This window comes from Electrona antarctica (assembly GCF_951216825.1).
Source record: "Electrona antarctica genome assembly, chromosome: 19".
NCBI lineage: Eukaryota > Metazoa > Chordata > Actinopteri > Myctophiformes > Myctophidae > Electrona > Electrona antarctica.
In genome coordinates, this window is record NC_136800.1 from 31,616,781 (window position 1) to 31,634,580 (window position 17,800).

Here is a 17,800-nt window from a genome sequence, read left to right on the forward strand (position 1 = left end):
CATAGTCCATAATAGAAAGATTACAGGTGCAGATGTAGTTAATTAAGCAATACACAGAACCATGTGCCTGCTCTCTCTGACTGTCAGCTCAATGCTTTCTGTATGAAAGTCCAAATTATCTCTCATAACAAAATAATTGAGTTTGACTGACACACGTCTTGTGTTTATCCTCAGTGGTTGAACATTGTTTGTTGTCCACATGTTCACCATGTGTCAGCTGAGCTGTTAACAGTGAAAAAACAAACAACTCTGAATTAAGAGGGCTATGAAAGACGTGTGTGAGAAAAGCAAATACCCCACTCAGTGCCTGGGAATAGGTGTTTATCTTTTAAAAACTTCACAGTGTTGGCAAGCTTTTACCTTGTGCCAACATCGTTAACAAAAACGCAAATCTATTGTTGAACAGTTGAATTGCTTTGCAAATTCTGTTCCAAGTTTTCTTGGAGAGCAAATAACATACTGTAAGCTGTCTGGTTGGAAGAGGCTTTGGCCAAAACCTGCTGAATGCTGATGAAGTAGCTATAGCGGTGGTGAACGGCTGTTTGTGTTAGCAAAGTTCTGTTGATGTTGTATTAGCTAGTTCAGCCTTGGCTAAGATGTTAGCCTAGCCACATTGTTTCTACAGCTGGGTCGAAGAGGAAGAGGCTTGTTTTCAACTTTCATTTATCTTATGTAAGGTTTGCTGATTGAGCACACAACATATTCTTTTTCAGCAATCGGCTGCTTCTCAACGCACATTCATACAGAGCTGCCCAGTGCAACCAGAGCCATATATTCTGCCTTTGACTAGCGGCTCTGCTGGAGCATTAAGGATGTCAAGGATTAAGGATGCTCAAGGGCACGTTGTTGTAAATACCGTAGTTGCAGAAGGAGAGTGGACATTCTGCCCTTTACACACACACACACACACACACACACACACACACACACACACACACACACACACACACACACACACACACACACACACACACACACACACACACACACACACACACACACACACACACACACAATGGGGTCCACTTCTCCAACTTCTTGTCTAGCCTACTGCCATGCATTAAGTGAGTGCTAATCCAAACTTTTCATGACAAGCACCCCCAAATTATTAGCCCCGGATCCCCATCAGAAAATATTTGTTGCCATGTGGTTCAAGTGGTTAAACTAATTTTTATGCTATATAACTAATGTTGCTGCCCCCCCAATGACCCCTTTCCTGGGGCTACCTGGACCCCACTTTGAGAACTATTGCCTTAAGTGCTGTATCAGTGCCTTTGCAGGTTCATGTAGTTTGGCCTTAGCTAAGCCTAGCCAAGTTGTTTCCACAGCTGGCTCCAACAGGAAAAGGCTTGTTATAGTATGAAAATAACTAACTTTGTGTAGCACTTTTCAAAGCAGAGTTACAAGGTGTTTTACAGACTATAAAACAATAATAAACAAAAGCCAAGAAGAAATATTTCACACCTGAATTATAAAACAAGATTACAGAAGAATGAAACGGACGGCATGTAAAAACGTCATAAAGGCGAGTCTATAGGCTCCTAAAGCAGAGCATTCCGAAGTGCAGGGGCATGCATGTGTCAAGCGCCTCAAACACCTTTGGTCTTCAGAATTTGTCTTAGAATATGGCCTTGTGCAAACAAACAGTTAGCGGTGAGCTCACCAGTTAACCTCCGCATTCTCTCTGGTCACTCATGTGAGTTATGGAGCGTCCTTGCTCCGGAGCTGCTGCTGTAATTGAATTATCTACAGCATAGCAGAGAGAGGGATAAGGGAGTGTTTGTCCTTAAACTCTGTCACATGGAAATACGAACACAAACCTAACAGTGCAGGCATTACAGTACACTGTATCCATTCCACACACAATCTTCATAGTCACACACACGCAAAAACACCTACAGAACACACATGTGCACATAAAAGTAGATGTAGATGATAAGTAGCAGCAGGGTGTGGACAGGTCATGGGCCGACAGGTAAAGGATGAAGTAAGGCAGTAGAGGTAGGGTCACTAATCAAGTCACACTGTGCTCTGCGGGGCACAGAGGCTTCTGGTGGTGACTCATGTACACTATACTACATGAATCACTCCTGACTCACCCTGACTCTTGTTCTTTCTGCCTTCCTCTGTCTGTCTTTTTCTCTTGCACATTTCTTTCCACTCTCTTTATTGCTATTACTGTCTCCCTCTCCTTTTCTCATCACCTCTCAACAAAAGCTCCAACTCAGGCCAATTGTGGTGGTGTTTTGTATGGGGCTTGGGGTATGTAGGTGTTATTTAGGATTGGGTTGAGGAGGTTTCACAACAGTGTGACATCAGAAAGCAGATAAAATAAAATATCACCCTATGTACGGTCAAGCATCATCACTTGTCTATCAAACTCCTATGTTTATTTAGTATGTTACATGATGACTTCTAACCAGCTTCCTCTCCATCTCCTCCTCCACCCTCTCCTCCTCCACCCTCTCCTCCTCCACCCTCTCCTCCTCCAGATACGACTATGTGGAGGTGTACAACGGAGGCGACGAGCGCTCTCCCATGCTGGGCAAGTTCTGTGGGAAGATCGCCCCCTCGCCGATTATATCCAGCGGAAACCAGCTGCTCATCAAGTTCGTGTCCGACTACGAGACTCACGGGGCGGGCTTCTCCGTTCGCTACGAGGTCTTCAAGACAGGTCAGAGTTTATTTCTTCCTTTATTTTTCCGTTACTTATGTTATATTGTTTTGTCTCAAAACATTTGGGACGCAGGAACTGTTCTAGTTCAAGTTCTACTGGTCTACTGACACACGTGTTGGGTAAAATACAAATGCATCTACGATTATATATATATATATATATATATATATATATATATATATATATATGAACCATTTAGTGGTATCATTCATGGATAACAACATTTATGGTGGGTTTTGGGGCCCGAAAGTGGTATAGAAACCAGGCCAATGCAAATGCTTGTGTTCATCAATATGTTCAGAGAGGAATCCCTGATCTCAGAGGACTTCTTTTGTTTTAACTTAAACCCTATTAAACTCTATATGTTGACCAGGGTCCCCCAGGGGTCTATCCTTCTTTGGCCCCCTCATTTTCTCCCTCTACACCAAATCTCTTCCCTGAAAATAGCCGATCTGGAAGCTCACAATGTGTTGCAACTCAATTTGCTCTATTTTCACCATCTATTTTCACCTTTTTTTGCCGATTATGACATGCCCAGAATAAGGGACACTATAGGGTTCATGTGGTTAATGCTGTGAAGTTTTTGCCCAAGACGTTGTTTTCCTGCAGTCCAATCTCAGTGCTGTGTCTATACTGAGACCGATCAGGCTGCAGTCCAATCTCAGTGCTGTGTCTATACTGAGACCGATCAGGCAGTGGAAGCTAAGAGAGAGGGAGTAGGGAGACAGAAGAGAAAGCCCTGGACGGATTCAATTTTACACTAGCAGGAATATGGGTCTATAGAGCCTGGGGCTTTTATCCACTACCATCACTGGGAAAAGACTATTATCTTTAAAGGCACACTATCACAATTCTAACCATTACCTCTATATATGTGTTGTACTGTACTAGTCATTGAAACTGAGCAGTCTTTTGTGTGTCTCTGTCTGAAACCCGCCTGGTAGAAAACGAACCCGCCCTTTGTGGAGATCTATCTATCCACATTACTAGTTGAGAGTTAAGCCTTTGTTCTTTGTTCTCTGGATCTTGGATCTGTGTCACAAATCTTTTTCTGTCTCTTTTATAGAAAATATTCCCTAAAAAAAAGGCTTCTGTCAGTTTCAGTATCACAAGGAAAAGCCATTCGAGGGCACGTCATGACGATAAGAAATTAAACCGATTGAATTTGCAATGCTGCCTCTTTCATACTTTCTCCGTCAGCATTAAAAAAACAGACAATGGAAGCCTTTAAAATAATAATTTTGATGGAATCTCTGCTTTTTGGGGCAGCACAAAGACAGGAGAGCGAGACAGCATAGAGAGTGGTAAAGTGCAACACAGGTCACGTGTCCCGGGATTTGATCACATGACCTTGTGAATAGGCCTGTGCCTATATAGTACATATATACATCTACACGTACGTACATACATACTGTATCTACGGTATACATTACCAACTGGCTGAGCCACCAATACAACCCATTAGAAGCCTATTAGATTTTTGAGCGGTGCCAGATGCCAGGTGGCTGGTGTATGTGTGATGGTCGTATGATAATCTGAAATGTCTTTATTAGGAGTAACCACTTGAGATGAGCCATCTCGTTTTCAAGGGGGTCTGCAAATTACAAAATATACATCATAAAGACCAAAAATATTTTTTACAGACAATTGAAACAGACAAAACAAAACAATACATACGAACTCAAAACAACTGCAACAAAACGACATAGACATAACGCATATATAATATGGATCATTGCATCATGAATCTGTTATAATGATGATTAGTGAAAACATGAACAGGTAGTCTCATGGTGAGAGGATAGCACAGTTTTAAACAATTTAAAAAAATTGGCTATTGAGCAAATATGGACACGTGTCACATGTCTAATGCGTTCTACCGCCTTTATTGCATATTGCGGCTGCGGGCAGATACCTTGTATGTCCACATTTCATCATTTCGTTTTTGCATTAATAAATGCCCTATTCACACTAATATATAGATTGTCTATTATGTTATGACATTTGACCATTCCCCTCATGCACTGTGATATTGTGCAGATCTTTTTGAAAATGTTGGATTTAGCATACAATGACAATATGACAAAAATAATGGACACCAGTTTGAAAGTGGTTAAAGTCTTATTTTATAAATATTTAACCAATGGGACCAGGGAATCCAACCTGGGACCTTGTGTTTCCCAGGCAGGCAGGCGGCCTCTCTACCCATTCAGCTGCCCTTCTAGCTGAATGGGCTGTGCTGAGGGAAAACACATTAAGCGGTAGCTAGCGGCTACTGGGACAAGAGTGTATAGCACAAACAAACCGAGAATAGAGTAGTAAACAAAAGCACCGTAGTTAACATCAGATACGCACCACAGGTCTGTCCCTATTGTAGAAGCTTAAATTTAACCCAGAAAAACATAAACAGCCTCTCTAAGGAGTGAGGTCATTATGCTTTCCCACAAACCACAAACGCTTCCAAGTTCAAGGTCGTGCAAACAGTGCGTGCACGCAAACCCTTTGGCTCACTGGCTCGTACCAGGTCACCAATATGTAGCTGTGCGCCAATATGAACCTAAAGACCCAAGATTCCATTGGAGAAACGTCCGAGTCCCAGCAGGGGCCAGGAGGATGTGCGTCTAGATAAACAATCCCCAGCTGAGGAAGGAACCTTGAACCCATGTCCTACATTCCTTTTTGCTTCATGTGTCACCCCCCCACCCCCCCACCCCCTGTGGGGCAAATTGAAGAGACGCCAATGGCTAGAGTCTCTCGGGTCCACTTGAACGGACGCCAATAAGGACGGGATATAAATCTGATAGCAAAGGTAGACGCACCACCTGAAAGCATCCGGTTTGTATGGGTCTCCAGAGAGCAATAACTGTTGACAGACTCATTCAGTACAGGAATAACCCTCACCTGGCGCTCCCATGTGCACAGTACGAAGTACATGTGTACGAATTACCCAGACAAGGTGGTTGACCTTTAATGAACAAAAGGAGTGATTTTCTTCCAAAAGGACAAATGCGCCGTTAATCCATATTCACGAAAATGCCTCCTGCTCTAGAAATAGCCTTGGCACGAATCTCTCTGTATTTTATTAGATCTGCAAGAAGAAAAAGTACTGAAGTAAGATATGGCTGCTAATAAAAGAAAAATAGGTTTATATTCCAAGGCGAGGAAAGTATAGGTAACTTAAGCCCTGGGGCTGGCAATCATTTTACAAAAGGAGAGTTTTGTTCAAAAAATCGATAAACCCAAAGTTACATTCCGTCCTTTCTTTTAGAAAGTACTGTAAAAAGTATTGAAAGAGTAGTTTGGAAAAATGCAACTTTCACTGACTGGGTTTCACTGACTGGGGACTGCTTAGGTTTCAGACACAAACTCTTCCCAAGTTTCAGGTAAACTTTTAGCTTTAAATCTCTTAAGTTAAATGCCAATAATATAATAGTTTGGAAAAATTAAAGCTACCGACACCGACTGTATAATAAGTCTTGCTTTAGAATGGCCCTGTTCCAGGTAAACCTTTAGCTCTCGGTCTCTGAAGTGAAATGCCAGTGTAAAGGGGATTACAGCAGTGAATAAGGCTTGTTCATCAGGTCAATGGTTCCCTGCGGGCTGCTACTGTCCCCGCCTCGCCTTTGTCAGTGAGACGGAGACACAAGAAACCATTTCCTGTTGTTGCTTTAGTCACATCCTGTCTGTGTCTCCTTTCTCCCTGCTACTGTTTTGGCTGAAGGATGAACGGTTTAGGTTGAGCTTGGAATTTTCCACTGGTGTGTCTGTGCTTGCATGTCCATCCATCCGTCGCTCTGGCTATCCATCTGGGTGTGTGTGTGTGTGTGTGTGTGTGTGTGTGTGTGTGTGTGTGTGTGTGCGTGTGCGTGTGCGTGTGCGTGTGTGCGTCTGTGTTGCGCACGCCTGCCCATCTGTGTGTGTGTGTGTGTGTGTGTGCGTGCGCGTGTGTGCGTCTGGGCTGCGCACGCCTGCCCATCTGTGTGTGTGTGTGTGTGTGTGTGTGTGTGTGTGTGTGTGTGTGTGTGTGGTACAGACAGGTGTCGAGGTCCTCAGGCTCATTTAGTTAATGGGCTGTTTGTCCTTGGAGGCACCAGGGTGACCTGCACATGAGATGGATACACTGGCACAGGAGAAGACCCAGAATCTAGGCCAGTTTGTGTGTGTGCGTATAGTATTTGCGTGTGCTGGCCTGAATACAGGTCCTGTAGTCCCTAACAAGTTAAAAGTGACTCATGTATTCACCTTGGTAATCCCCTCATGTATTCACCTTGGTAATCCCCTGCCGCTGCCTTCCCTCCAGTCACATTTAAAATCCATTACAGTCACAACAACATATTGCAACTCCCCTTCGATGGTTTCACTGGTCCCATTTAGAAAGATATAGCCTGGTCTCTGGTGGGAACTCCCCCTCTTTGTGCTACTGTCTCTCTCTCTCTCTCTCTCTCTCTCCCTCTCTCTCTCTCTCCCTCTCTGTCTGTCTGCTTCACTGTCTATAACCCTCCTTCACTCTATCTCACAGTGTCTCGCATATGTCTTCTCCTCCCTTCACCGCTCTTGGTCTATTTCTATTCTCTCCCCCTCCCTCCCCCCCCCCCCCCCCCCCCCCCCCCCCTCTCTCTCTCTCTCTCTCTCTATCTATATATATTTCTGTCTCCCTTATGATCTCTCTCTCTGCACATTTTCATTTTTCTCTATCAGACTCTCCCTCTTCTTTATTTTCTGTCTCTCCTTCCTTCTCTTTCTCTCCTTCCTTCTCTTTCTCTCAATCTCTTCCTATCCCTCCCTCCATCCCTCCTTGCCTGTCTCTCTTTCTCTCTCTCTCTCTCTGTCTCCCTAACTCCCTCCCCCTTCTCTCTCCCCAGGTCTTTCATTACGATAAGTAAAGAACCTCAGAAAACGCAGAGCGTACGCATAGAGGACGAGGAGCGTGTGATTCGCCCGCTGATAAAGATAGGGTGCGGCGTGGACTTGCGGGGACAGTGAAACCCTGGGGCTAATAATGGCATCCGTCCGCCTCCCTTAACCACACTAACCCGTAACTCCACCCTCCGCCGGTCCCAACCTGCGCATCAGAGGTTTTACAAATGATAGCTGATGATGAGCTGTCTTCAGGCACGACTATATTTGTCCCATCTTCTCTCTCTCTCTCTCTCTCTCTTCTTCCCTCTCTTTCCCATCATGCTTTTTTCGGTGTCCCTTGGTAACCAGGAACACATGTCTCTGTGGTCTTCTGGGTTGTGGGGGGTGTTTTTTTCCCCAAGACTTTGTCAAGCCTGCGGTGAGGACTAGGATCTCCTGTTGATTGGTGGGCTGAGGATGGATGGAGGAATGGAGGGATAGATGGAGGGTTGATAAAGGCTGTAGTTTATTCACAATAAAATTGTTTTGACTGTAAACAGCTGATCAGTAGTATACAAATGTGCTGGTGTACAGTATATTGTATTTAAATACGTATAGTGTATCCTTTTACTCGTATAGATTTTCTCCTGTGTATACACACACGAAACCTTTCTTACGATCGATTTGTTGCACGCACGCACGCACGCACGCACGCACGCACGCACGCACGCACGCACGCACGCACGCACGCACGCACGCACGCACGCACGCACGCACGCACGCACGCACGCACGCACGCACGCACGCCACACACACACACACACACACACACACACACACACACACACACACACACACACACACACACACACACACACACACACACAAATGCACATGCACATGCACACACTCACATCCAAGGAGAGAGGTGTACCAGCTGAGCACGATCGAACCCTGCCTCATCTCTCGCCTCTCCTCCTCCTATACCCCATTCATCATGTCTCCTGTTTAATGACACCACCTGTGTCAACAGCAAGGGGGCTACGCTATGTGTGCGTGCGCGAGCGTGTGTGTGTGTGTGCGAGCGTGCGTGCTTGCGTGTGTGCCGCACACGTTTACACACATACTGTAAGCACAAGAACACATTCACACAGACATACACGTGCACACTCCACTTTCATAATGTGGCGCTGTGCTCAGATAACACTCAAGTCACATCTGACTCCATGGCAACATGAGAACATCTTCTCCATCACGCACGCACGCACGCACGCACGCACGCACGCACGCACGCACGCGCACACACACACACACACACACAAACATCCCTCAGAGGGATGTTTGACCTCTCATCAGAGCTGCATAGCATCTATTCCTGGAGGTCAGTGACAGTCTTGTCACCTCGCTAATGTCACTCACTCAACACAACAGGAGGGAACCTCTGCTTGCCTGGGTGACTGATGCATGTGGACATGGGAAAAGAGCTTGTCTGTGTGTGTGTGTGTGTGTGTGTGTGTGTGTGTGTGTGTGTGTGTGTGTGTCTGTGTGTGTGTGTGTGTGTGTGTGTGTGTGTGTGTGCGTGTGCGTTTCATCCTAAACTTCATAATCCAACATTTGAAGATTAACGTGATTTTAATGTCAAATCTTAAAACAGGGATTTTTGCCAAACATTCAAAAGATATTCACAACGAAGTTGCCGTTCTATATTGAGTTCCAGTCGCTGCCCCATTTACTCATGAACCAAATTAAATGTGACTTGATTTTGAGTATCTAATTATGACCGAGCTGGATTGAGATGAATTTCCATTCGCATGTATTATTTCACAATAATCACTAGCAGCTATTTTGCATTTATATGAAGTCTTTCCATTTCATTTCATGCTACAAGGCATACTAAAATCCCCCGGCTTTTACCCTAATGGAAAATAGCTCCAGTTTCTCCAAAGCAGCTTGGCTGATTTACAAAGTCACCTTGACCCATATTTTCATCAGAATTGAACACAACCAATAAGAAGACAGAAACACACGGCCCTGCGGAGCCCAAGATGATCACATGAGATTCAAATAAAATGCAGGAGTTGTCCTTCAAGAAGTTTTAGAGATGTTCAAAGAGCCGAGCATCGATTTCAAAGCAAACTTTATTTATATAGTATAGGCTACGTTTCATACATTAACCCACTGAAACTGTGTCATTTTAGATTTTAGTTATACACAGAATATAGCACATCAGTTGGCTATTAAAATAATAGCGTGAGTCGGAGCTATTTTAGTGCGAAAATAGCATAACTTTAGCTAAAATAGCGTGAGTGTGAGCTATTTTGTGTGAGCTATTTTTGAAAAATCTTGAAATTTTGTGCAAATCTTTGAATATATAGCGAACATTACTAACTGGAACAAAGATATTTTTAGCTGGGGGTCGGCGGCCAAATACATAATGCTTTTGGGGGTCCTTGACAACGTTTGAGAACCACTGATATCGTTTTTCAGAAAGCAGCGTGAAAAAAAAGACGTTTGTAGAATCGGCCTCAGGTCTTAGAGGGTTAACCCATTTTGACCTGACCTCGAAATTTAAAAAAAATATTCTAAATCCTCCTAAATATTTTCACGATTTTTCAAAAATAGCAGACCTACAAGCTCGTGACCTATGAGCTTGTAGATCTGCTATTTTTCAATAGCTAAAGCATAACATAATGCTAACACCAAAAGGGGTTCCCGCCCAAAATGGGTTAACCACATGAAACGGAACGTCCCTATTCTGACCAGGTCATAATACGGGAACATCTCACTTTCAGCGAAATTAGGCAAACATTCTGCGAAGATGAGAATTGCTGTTGAGAATGCCCTACATTTGGCAAAGATATCTATGGCTTAAGTGGTATAATTGCACAGAGGAAGAATAAAACTCTAAAAGTAAGAGGAATCTTTGCACAGATAAAATGTAGGTCATGATAAAACAATAATACACATTAAACCATGCACAATACTGTCCTGGGTTGAGGAGAGCCTCACGCTACTATACTGTGCTAAAAGCACTGATAAAAACCGTCCACCAGGCGTGTCATGTTATTGAAGTGTTGGTTTTGGTCACCCATAAGTCCTTGCTTTGCAATTGGGCAGTTGTTTTGAGTGTGTGTGTGTGGGGTGAGTGTGTGTGTGTGTGTGTGTGTGTGTGTGTGTGTGTGTGTGTGTGTGTGTGTGTGTGTGTGTGTGTGTGTGTGTGTGTGAGTGTGTGTGTGTGTGTGTGTGTGTGGGTCAGTGGCTCGTAGAAGGGGGTCAGTACAGTACACTGATGGTTGAGGACAGACAGTAGACGACAGAACAAAGAGCTGTGTGACTGTCTGAGGTACAGCTGGACTCTGCTGAGACCCGCTGAGAGCTGCTGCTGTGGCTGGCTGCTTTTGTGTGTGTATGTGTGCGTGCACGCGTGCGCGCGCGCGCGTGTGTGTGTGTGTGTGTGTGTGTGTGTGTGTGTGCGCGCGTGTGCGCATTCTGGTGAGGGGACCCTAGCTGCCATAAACAGCCTGAAGTGTCTGTCTGCAGCAGTCAATAAATACCAATCAGCCTCCAGTCAAAACACGAGCGCACACACACACACACACACACACACACACACACACACACACACACACACACACACACACACACACACACACACACACACACACACACACACACACACACACACACACACACACAGTGGTGCACAGACATACAGACAGTCTCCTGGCTCCGGGACTGGGGGTCCCAGCATGCTTTGTCTGGAAGGATTAGTGTGATTGGTACGGGAGGACAATAAAGTGTGTGTTTGTGTATCTCTCGCAAGAGTTGTTGTTTTGGTTGCCATTAGACATGCAGCATTTCAGACAGAAAGGCACGATCAAAATGACAAGTTTCATTTCATGTCATGAGTCTCATGACAGATCTGGACAAGAGTCAAACGCAAAAAAATGATTTGATTATTTTTAGGATACATTAGGTATTTTTGGTAGCATTTTTGCAAATCATATGTCAAATTACTCCAAAACACAACAACGTTATGTAAACAAGTGTGTAAACTGTTCTCAGTTGGAGCTTAACATCTTGGGAAAACAGACATAGCAACTGACGGCAAATGGCAGACTGACCTTATACTTATACTGGCTTATACTAGCACTGTGGTCGCAGCTAAAAATCTTATCCTGCTTATCTCATCAATAATAATGATGATAAATATTTGAGTAGGCCTACTATAGATGAATAACAGTTTAAGTCCATACTAATTATCCATAATGTATAAATGATGGATAAGGGGTCAGGACAACGAGGCCTTTTCGTGGAGGGGTCAGAATAAAATTTGGACGGCCTGGGCCGTGGCTCAGCGGTCCAGGGACCTTGGCCGGTAGTCCAAGTCTGGTACTGTGCCGCGGGTTCGACTCCCGATCCCGACGGCCTTTGCTGCATGTCACTCCCCCATCTCTCTCCCCCATTTCCTGTCAGCCTACTGTCTGTCCCTCTATAAAAATATATATAAAATAAAGGTGAAAGCCGCAAAAAAATAAACATAAAAAATACAAAATAAAAGAATACAATTTTAATTTTTCACAGTTAAGCCTGTTAATAAACACTTAAGAATTTGTATTTTGTTATCCGGAGCTCCAACATCTCTCTCTCTCTCTCTCTCTCTCGACAACCAACAGGTCCAGAATGTAGCCGGAACTTCACGGCCTCCAGGGGGGTGATCCGGACGCCGGGCTTCCCCGAGAAGTACCCCAACAACCTGGACTGCACCTTCATGATCTTCGCTCCCAAAATGTTCGAGATCGTGGTGGAGTTCGACAACTTCGACATGGAGCCCGACACCACGCCGCCGCCAGGCGCTCTGTGCCGCTATGACTGGCTGGAGATCTGGGACGGCTTCCCTGCCGGTGAGCACAGGGGGAGGGAGGGAGGAGGGAGGGAGGGAGGCATTCTGGGACAATGACTTAAAATAGATTTCTGTCTGACTCAAAGCTAGGGAGTCAGGGGTTCAGTTTAAGTACAGTACATGTCCGTTTAGAATTTAGTGGTAAGTAAATAGCTGTGTGGGGATGGTACTGGGACCTCCTACTTGCTGTATCTTCTACTAACACTACTTGGGTTCATTTTTCATTCTAGAGTTAACCTAAAGCCCTAAATGAATTTTGTTGTAGCCTACCACAAATAGAACAAACTAGCTGATCTGCAAGCTCACAACTGCAGCTCACAACGCGTTGCAATGCAGTTGCAATGCATTAAAACATTCCCAAGATACGGAAGCCAGATTGAAAGTGGTTTAACTAACACTGAGGATTGTACTGCCTTTCCAGCCTATGCATGGGTGCAAGCTACTGAAATCAGATAGGCTTACAGCACACACCTCCACCGTAACAGATAGTCTAGGTCAAATGTATAACAAAAGATAAATCAAGCTGGCAAAGCCTAAATTGTACACTACGCCAGTCATTTTTCTACATTTCATCTATTTCTAAACATGCAGAAATACATAGAAGTGGTAGAAACAGTGCAAGCAAAGTGAGGAGGAGCGGTCATGATGAAGGTGATGATAAATAGAAAAGGGAAGCAGAATACTCGAAGGGAAGACAATGATGTGGTTTCCCCACAGGTGAGGGATGATGGGGGGGGGGGGGGGGGGGTGTAGAGTGATAGAGATAGATCCACGTGCACAGAGGTGAAGGACACAAGAAGGATGAAGAGGAGGAGGAGGAGGAGGAGAGGTTGGAACGGTTCACCCACAGATGGTGAGGAAGAGAGGACAGTGGGGGTCCGGAGGTAGAGTAATAGATGTATACCGAGACTGGAGGGGGTGTGGGGGGGGGGGGGAGGACTCATATAGGTAGATGGATAGGTAATGTAGATTGATGAATACATGGATGGATGAATAGATAGTAGATAGATAGACTTGGATCAAAATAACAATTCTTCTACATTCTCTAGACTTCTTGTGAATTATGTAATGCAGATGTTTAACAATAATTTAACTCTTGAGAGCATAAAATGAAACCACCTTAAGTGCAAATGGAATCCCTTCAAGTCAGGGTCAGATTAGGCAGGATATTATGGGATTTGTGGTGCCTCCCGAGTCCCTACAGGTGTGAGTGTGTTACTGGGGTGGCGCGTGTGTGTGTGTGTCTACAGATGTTCAGGGGAGAGAAAGACAGATGAAGATTGATGATGGAACGGAGGCAATGTGGGAGAGAAGGAGATCAGGGAAGGAGGAGTAGAATGGACAGTAGCTGTAGTGTAGCTGTGGTAATAATTATAAGTGGTTTGCATTTATAGATTGCTTATCCAAAGTTATTGTTAAGATAAGATAAGACCCTTTTAGATTGTGCGAGTGAAATTCAGGCACCAAAGGCAGCACAGCAATTACAATACAGATTACAGGGCAAGAACTTGTATTGTAGATACAGCGGGGTAAAAAGACATCACATAATTGGCAAAATATACAAAAATAGTACATAATACAACACTGTACGCCATCAACAGTGCTTGCATAGTGCAAGACAAAGGAAATCGTAAGCATGTCAGATAGTGTCTGTACTGTACTGGACTGTGCATAATAATGTTAATAACAAAAGGGCAGTAACCTTCATCATTGTAGTCATAATATTACACATTACACAATATTTTCGGCTTCAATGATGTAAATAGAGGCACCTTGTTCCTAGCCGCATCACTGTAATGGCAGTAATAACAGTAAAGAACAACCTCTTGTGTAATATTGCTCAATAACCAACCACACCCTAGGCACTGTTCACGGAGACAGAACAGAGTATACTGTATCATAACACTAATACCAAACCATAAGTACATAACCATTAATGTCTGTACTATCTGAGAGGCCACACTGTGTAGAGAATAGGGTCTGGTACATACAACTCCATTTGCTTCACTCCCAAAGCCCCGGAGCCTCATCCTGGAGCTCATTACTCTCTGTCCGTCTTCAGTCAGATTAAGAGCAGCTAGAAGAGAGACAGTTTCTCTGCATTGGGCCATTGTTCCTTCACAAACCACTTTGAGAACATCCCTTCCCCAGACAGGAGAACCCACCTGCTTTATCCATCTCTCACATCCTCGCTATATCCCTTCTTCTCTGGACTGCATTCCCCCGGGTTCCTTTGTTGTTTAATTCTCCGTGACGGCATAAAGATAATGCCGGGAGGAAACATACCTTGTAAAGTGCCAGGGGGGGTCTGCAGTGGGCTACCCCATGCTGTGCTCACTGCCTTGTGTGTGACAGTGCCAGGCTTCCCTCCCCTTCTGACCCAGTGCCACTGCCAGGGAGGAGACTGGCATGCGAACACAAGGCTTGCAAAGATTGGCACAGGTATATACAGCCAGCGGAGACCCAAACAATAACAGTCACTTTAAAGCCATGCCAGCATATATAACATGCCAGCGTTATTCTGGTGAAGGATGTGTGCTTGTGCGTGCATGCGCTCATTCACATACATGAGCTTCATTGATCTTATTTTTGTATGCATTTATGTATTTCATGTTTGTGTGTGCGCGTGTGCCCATTTCTTTCTGCATATGAGCACATGTTGTACGTGCACATGTTTAGGTGTGCATGTGCACATTTGAATTCCGGAGAGTGTGCAGCTGTGCATGCATGCTTGCGTACATGGCATGATGTTTGTGATGGCTTGAACGTGAGCCAAAGCCTCGTCTTCACTGAGGGAACATGTGTGTCAACCCAGATAACAGACCGTCTCTGTCCTGAAGGAGGGGCCCAGACACACATTTCACAGCTGTAACACCAGAGCATCTTACACATGTGCTCGCTCGCTTGCTCGCGCTCGCTCTGAGGATTTGACACAATCATACATGGGCGCAGAATGCCAAAGCACAGCCTGAATTGATGCATCTCAAAGCACAGTGTTTTCAGTCCCAATACACTCCTTGCTGTGGGTCATGGTGGAAAGCGCCGTCCATCCTGCTGTTGCAGTCGCCGTTAAGCCATTTTGAACAAGAGTGCCGGCTGACTGCCTTGAAATGGGAAAAGGAATGTGAGCACAAATACAGATTTCGCTTCATTGCATTCGAAAATGGGAAAGAGAGATCCCACAGGATAGTTGAGACAATGCAGAAGATGAGAATCTGGTATGTGGGCATTCTTTTCATTCCATTGTTTCTTGAGATTATATACGGCTCTACCAGACACACAGACACAAAGGCGAGAATGCACTGTACCTGCCTTGTTATCTTTATTCACGTCTCCAGGTTTGCATCACTTCTGATACGTGATAGATTGGAGCACCTTGTTAGTCTGAAGCAGACAAACTGAAAGGGATCCGACTATTCTTAAAGTTAATTTAGCCACTTTAGTCCTATATAGTTCGTCATACCATGAATTGCAAAAATCTTTATTTTCCATTTTCTGCCTATAATAACATGCCCAAAAATAGGCACTGGAAAAAGTACATTCAGGAAACAAAAGGGAACAGTCAGCATGTTTGCTTGCTTATGGGCCATGAAATTGACCTTGTGTTTCTCCCTTCCTCTCCACTCTCCCTTTTCTGTCACTACCTCCTTACATTATCCTCCTCATGCACCCCCAATCTCCATCGTTCCGTGTCTCACCTGTCTGTCGCTCCTCCAGTGGGTCCTCACATCGGAAGGTACTGTGGGCAGACGTCACCGGGCCGTGTCGTCTCCTACACGGGCATCCTGTCCATGACCATCACCACGGACAACGCCATCGCCAAGGAGGGCTTCTCCGCCAACTACACCGTCCGCGAAAGGAGCCTGCCTGTGGGACACTCCGACGAGGGTGAGTCCACCCAGTATGACCATGGATGCAGTCGTAGCATAGAATAGTAAGATCGGATACATTCAAATCAGATTAGAGTAGAATAGATGGAATAGAATTGTGTCCTGTGTGCCTTCACAGTGAATTACAATGAACACAATACAATACAGTACAAGCACATACCATATAAATGCAGTCTTCTGTTTGGATTGACAACCATGTCTTTCATTTTATTATGGATTGTAAATGGATTTGAACGTCCCGGGGGTCACACAAAGGGGTCATAAAACACGCCCTGTGTGGATATGACATAAGCTGTGCAGCTTGTGGTCTGCTCCTTCAGAAGCCATTTGGCGTGACCTACTTTTACAAACTCGTGACCCACTGGCCCACAAATGTGCAGCCAAACAAACCCAGCAGGCACATTTCACACATTATTATTAGCTTAAAGGGTCGTCTTTAATGCGTGGTTATGGTATGAGATCCTTTGTGCTGTTCTTTTATGAATGCATCATGTGAGAACTCTCCCCCCTAGTGAATTCACTTATGTGAGGTCATAACGGGGCTGGTTCACACCGGCGACCCTGACCTATTGACCCCTTGTTTAGGAATGTGTGTGTGTGTGTGTGTGTGTGTGTGTGTGTGTGTGTGTGTGTGTGTGTGTGTGTGTGTGTGTGTGTGTGTGTGTGTGTGTGTGTGTGTGTGTGTGTGTGTGTGTGTACGTACGTCCATGTGCGTGTGTCGTGCGGCTCTTCTCCAGAGGGTTGAAAGTAGGACTGGTGTGAGATGAAGCTCTTCATATCCCAGATGGCAGATGGAAATACACATTTCATCGCGTTCTATATTGCTGCAGACATTATGAAATGAGTTGGTCGAATCACGCAATCCGATTGGTTGTTAGGTGGTATAATAACTGTTAGGCTAGTAACTGTAGAGGTCAAGGCCACTAGGCCAGGGGTTCCCAAACGTATTCATGTCAAGGACCCCCAAATTGACACTAATTATCCTGCGGACCCCATAAGAGAAGATTTTTACGAATCTAGCAGTGATTCTCAACCCATTTAATTTCAAGGACCCCCAGTTTGACATGAATTAGTCTACAGACCCCCATTTAATGGCATTTCTATCTCTGGGACCCCCAATTTAGTGTAAAATCAAATGGAACCCGACGGGTCCATTTGGTTCCATTTGTACACTCTCAGAGTTACAGACCCATAAGGGTCCATTTGGTTCCAAACTATCATTTAGCTGGGGACCCCCTGGAACTCCATCAAGGACCCCTGGGGGTCCCCGGACCCCACTTTGGGAACCACTGAACTAGGCCAACAAAATGTAAGGTGAACTTTGATCTCTGTGGAGGCTTACTGCGATGGAGTGGATAGAGCAACGTCTCTGATGGAGTGGATAGAGCAACGTCTCTGAGGAAAAGTAAATCCACCGCAAAGGACGACACGCAGAACTGCAGAAAGAGATTCATTTGGGCCGTTGATGACAGGAGAAAGGTGTCGTTAAGG

The 17,800-nt window shown here is 44.8% G+C and overlaps 1 protein-coding gene across 2 annotated transcripts in view; it reads left to right on the plus strand.

Annotated features, from left to right (window-relative positions):
* The window catches only part of LOC306943326 (neuropilin-1a-like), a 160,892-nt gene that overhangs the window by 111,180 nt on the left and 31,912 nt on the right, over nucleotides 1-17,800 (plus strand). For both annotated transcript variants that reach the window (XM_079529583.1, XM_079529582.1), the window contains 3 exons: nucleotides 2,493-2,674; nucleotides 12,193-12,420; nucleotides 16,137-16,307. In XM_079529583.1, the coding sequence (XP_079385709.1) occupies nucleotides 2,539-2,674; nucleotides 12,193-12,420; nucleotides 16,137-16,307 (535 nt within the window). In that variant the 5' untranslated portion in view covers nucleotides 2,493-2,538. The remainder of the gene's footprint in view (nucleotides 1-2,492; nucleotides 2,675-12,192; nucleotides 12,421-16,136; nucleotides 16,308-17,800) is intronic.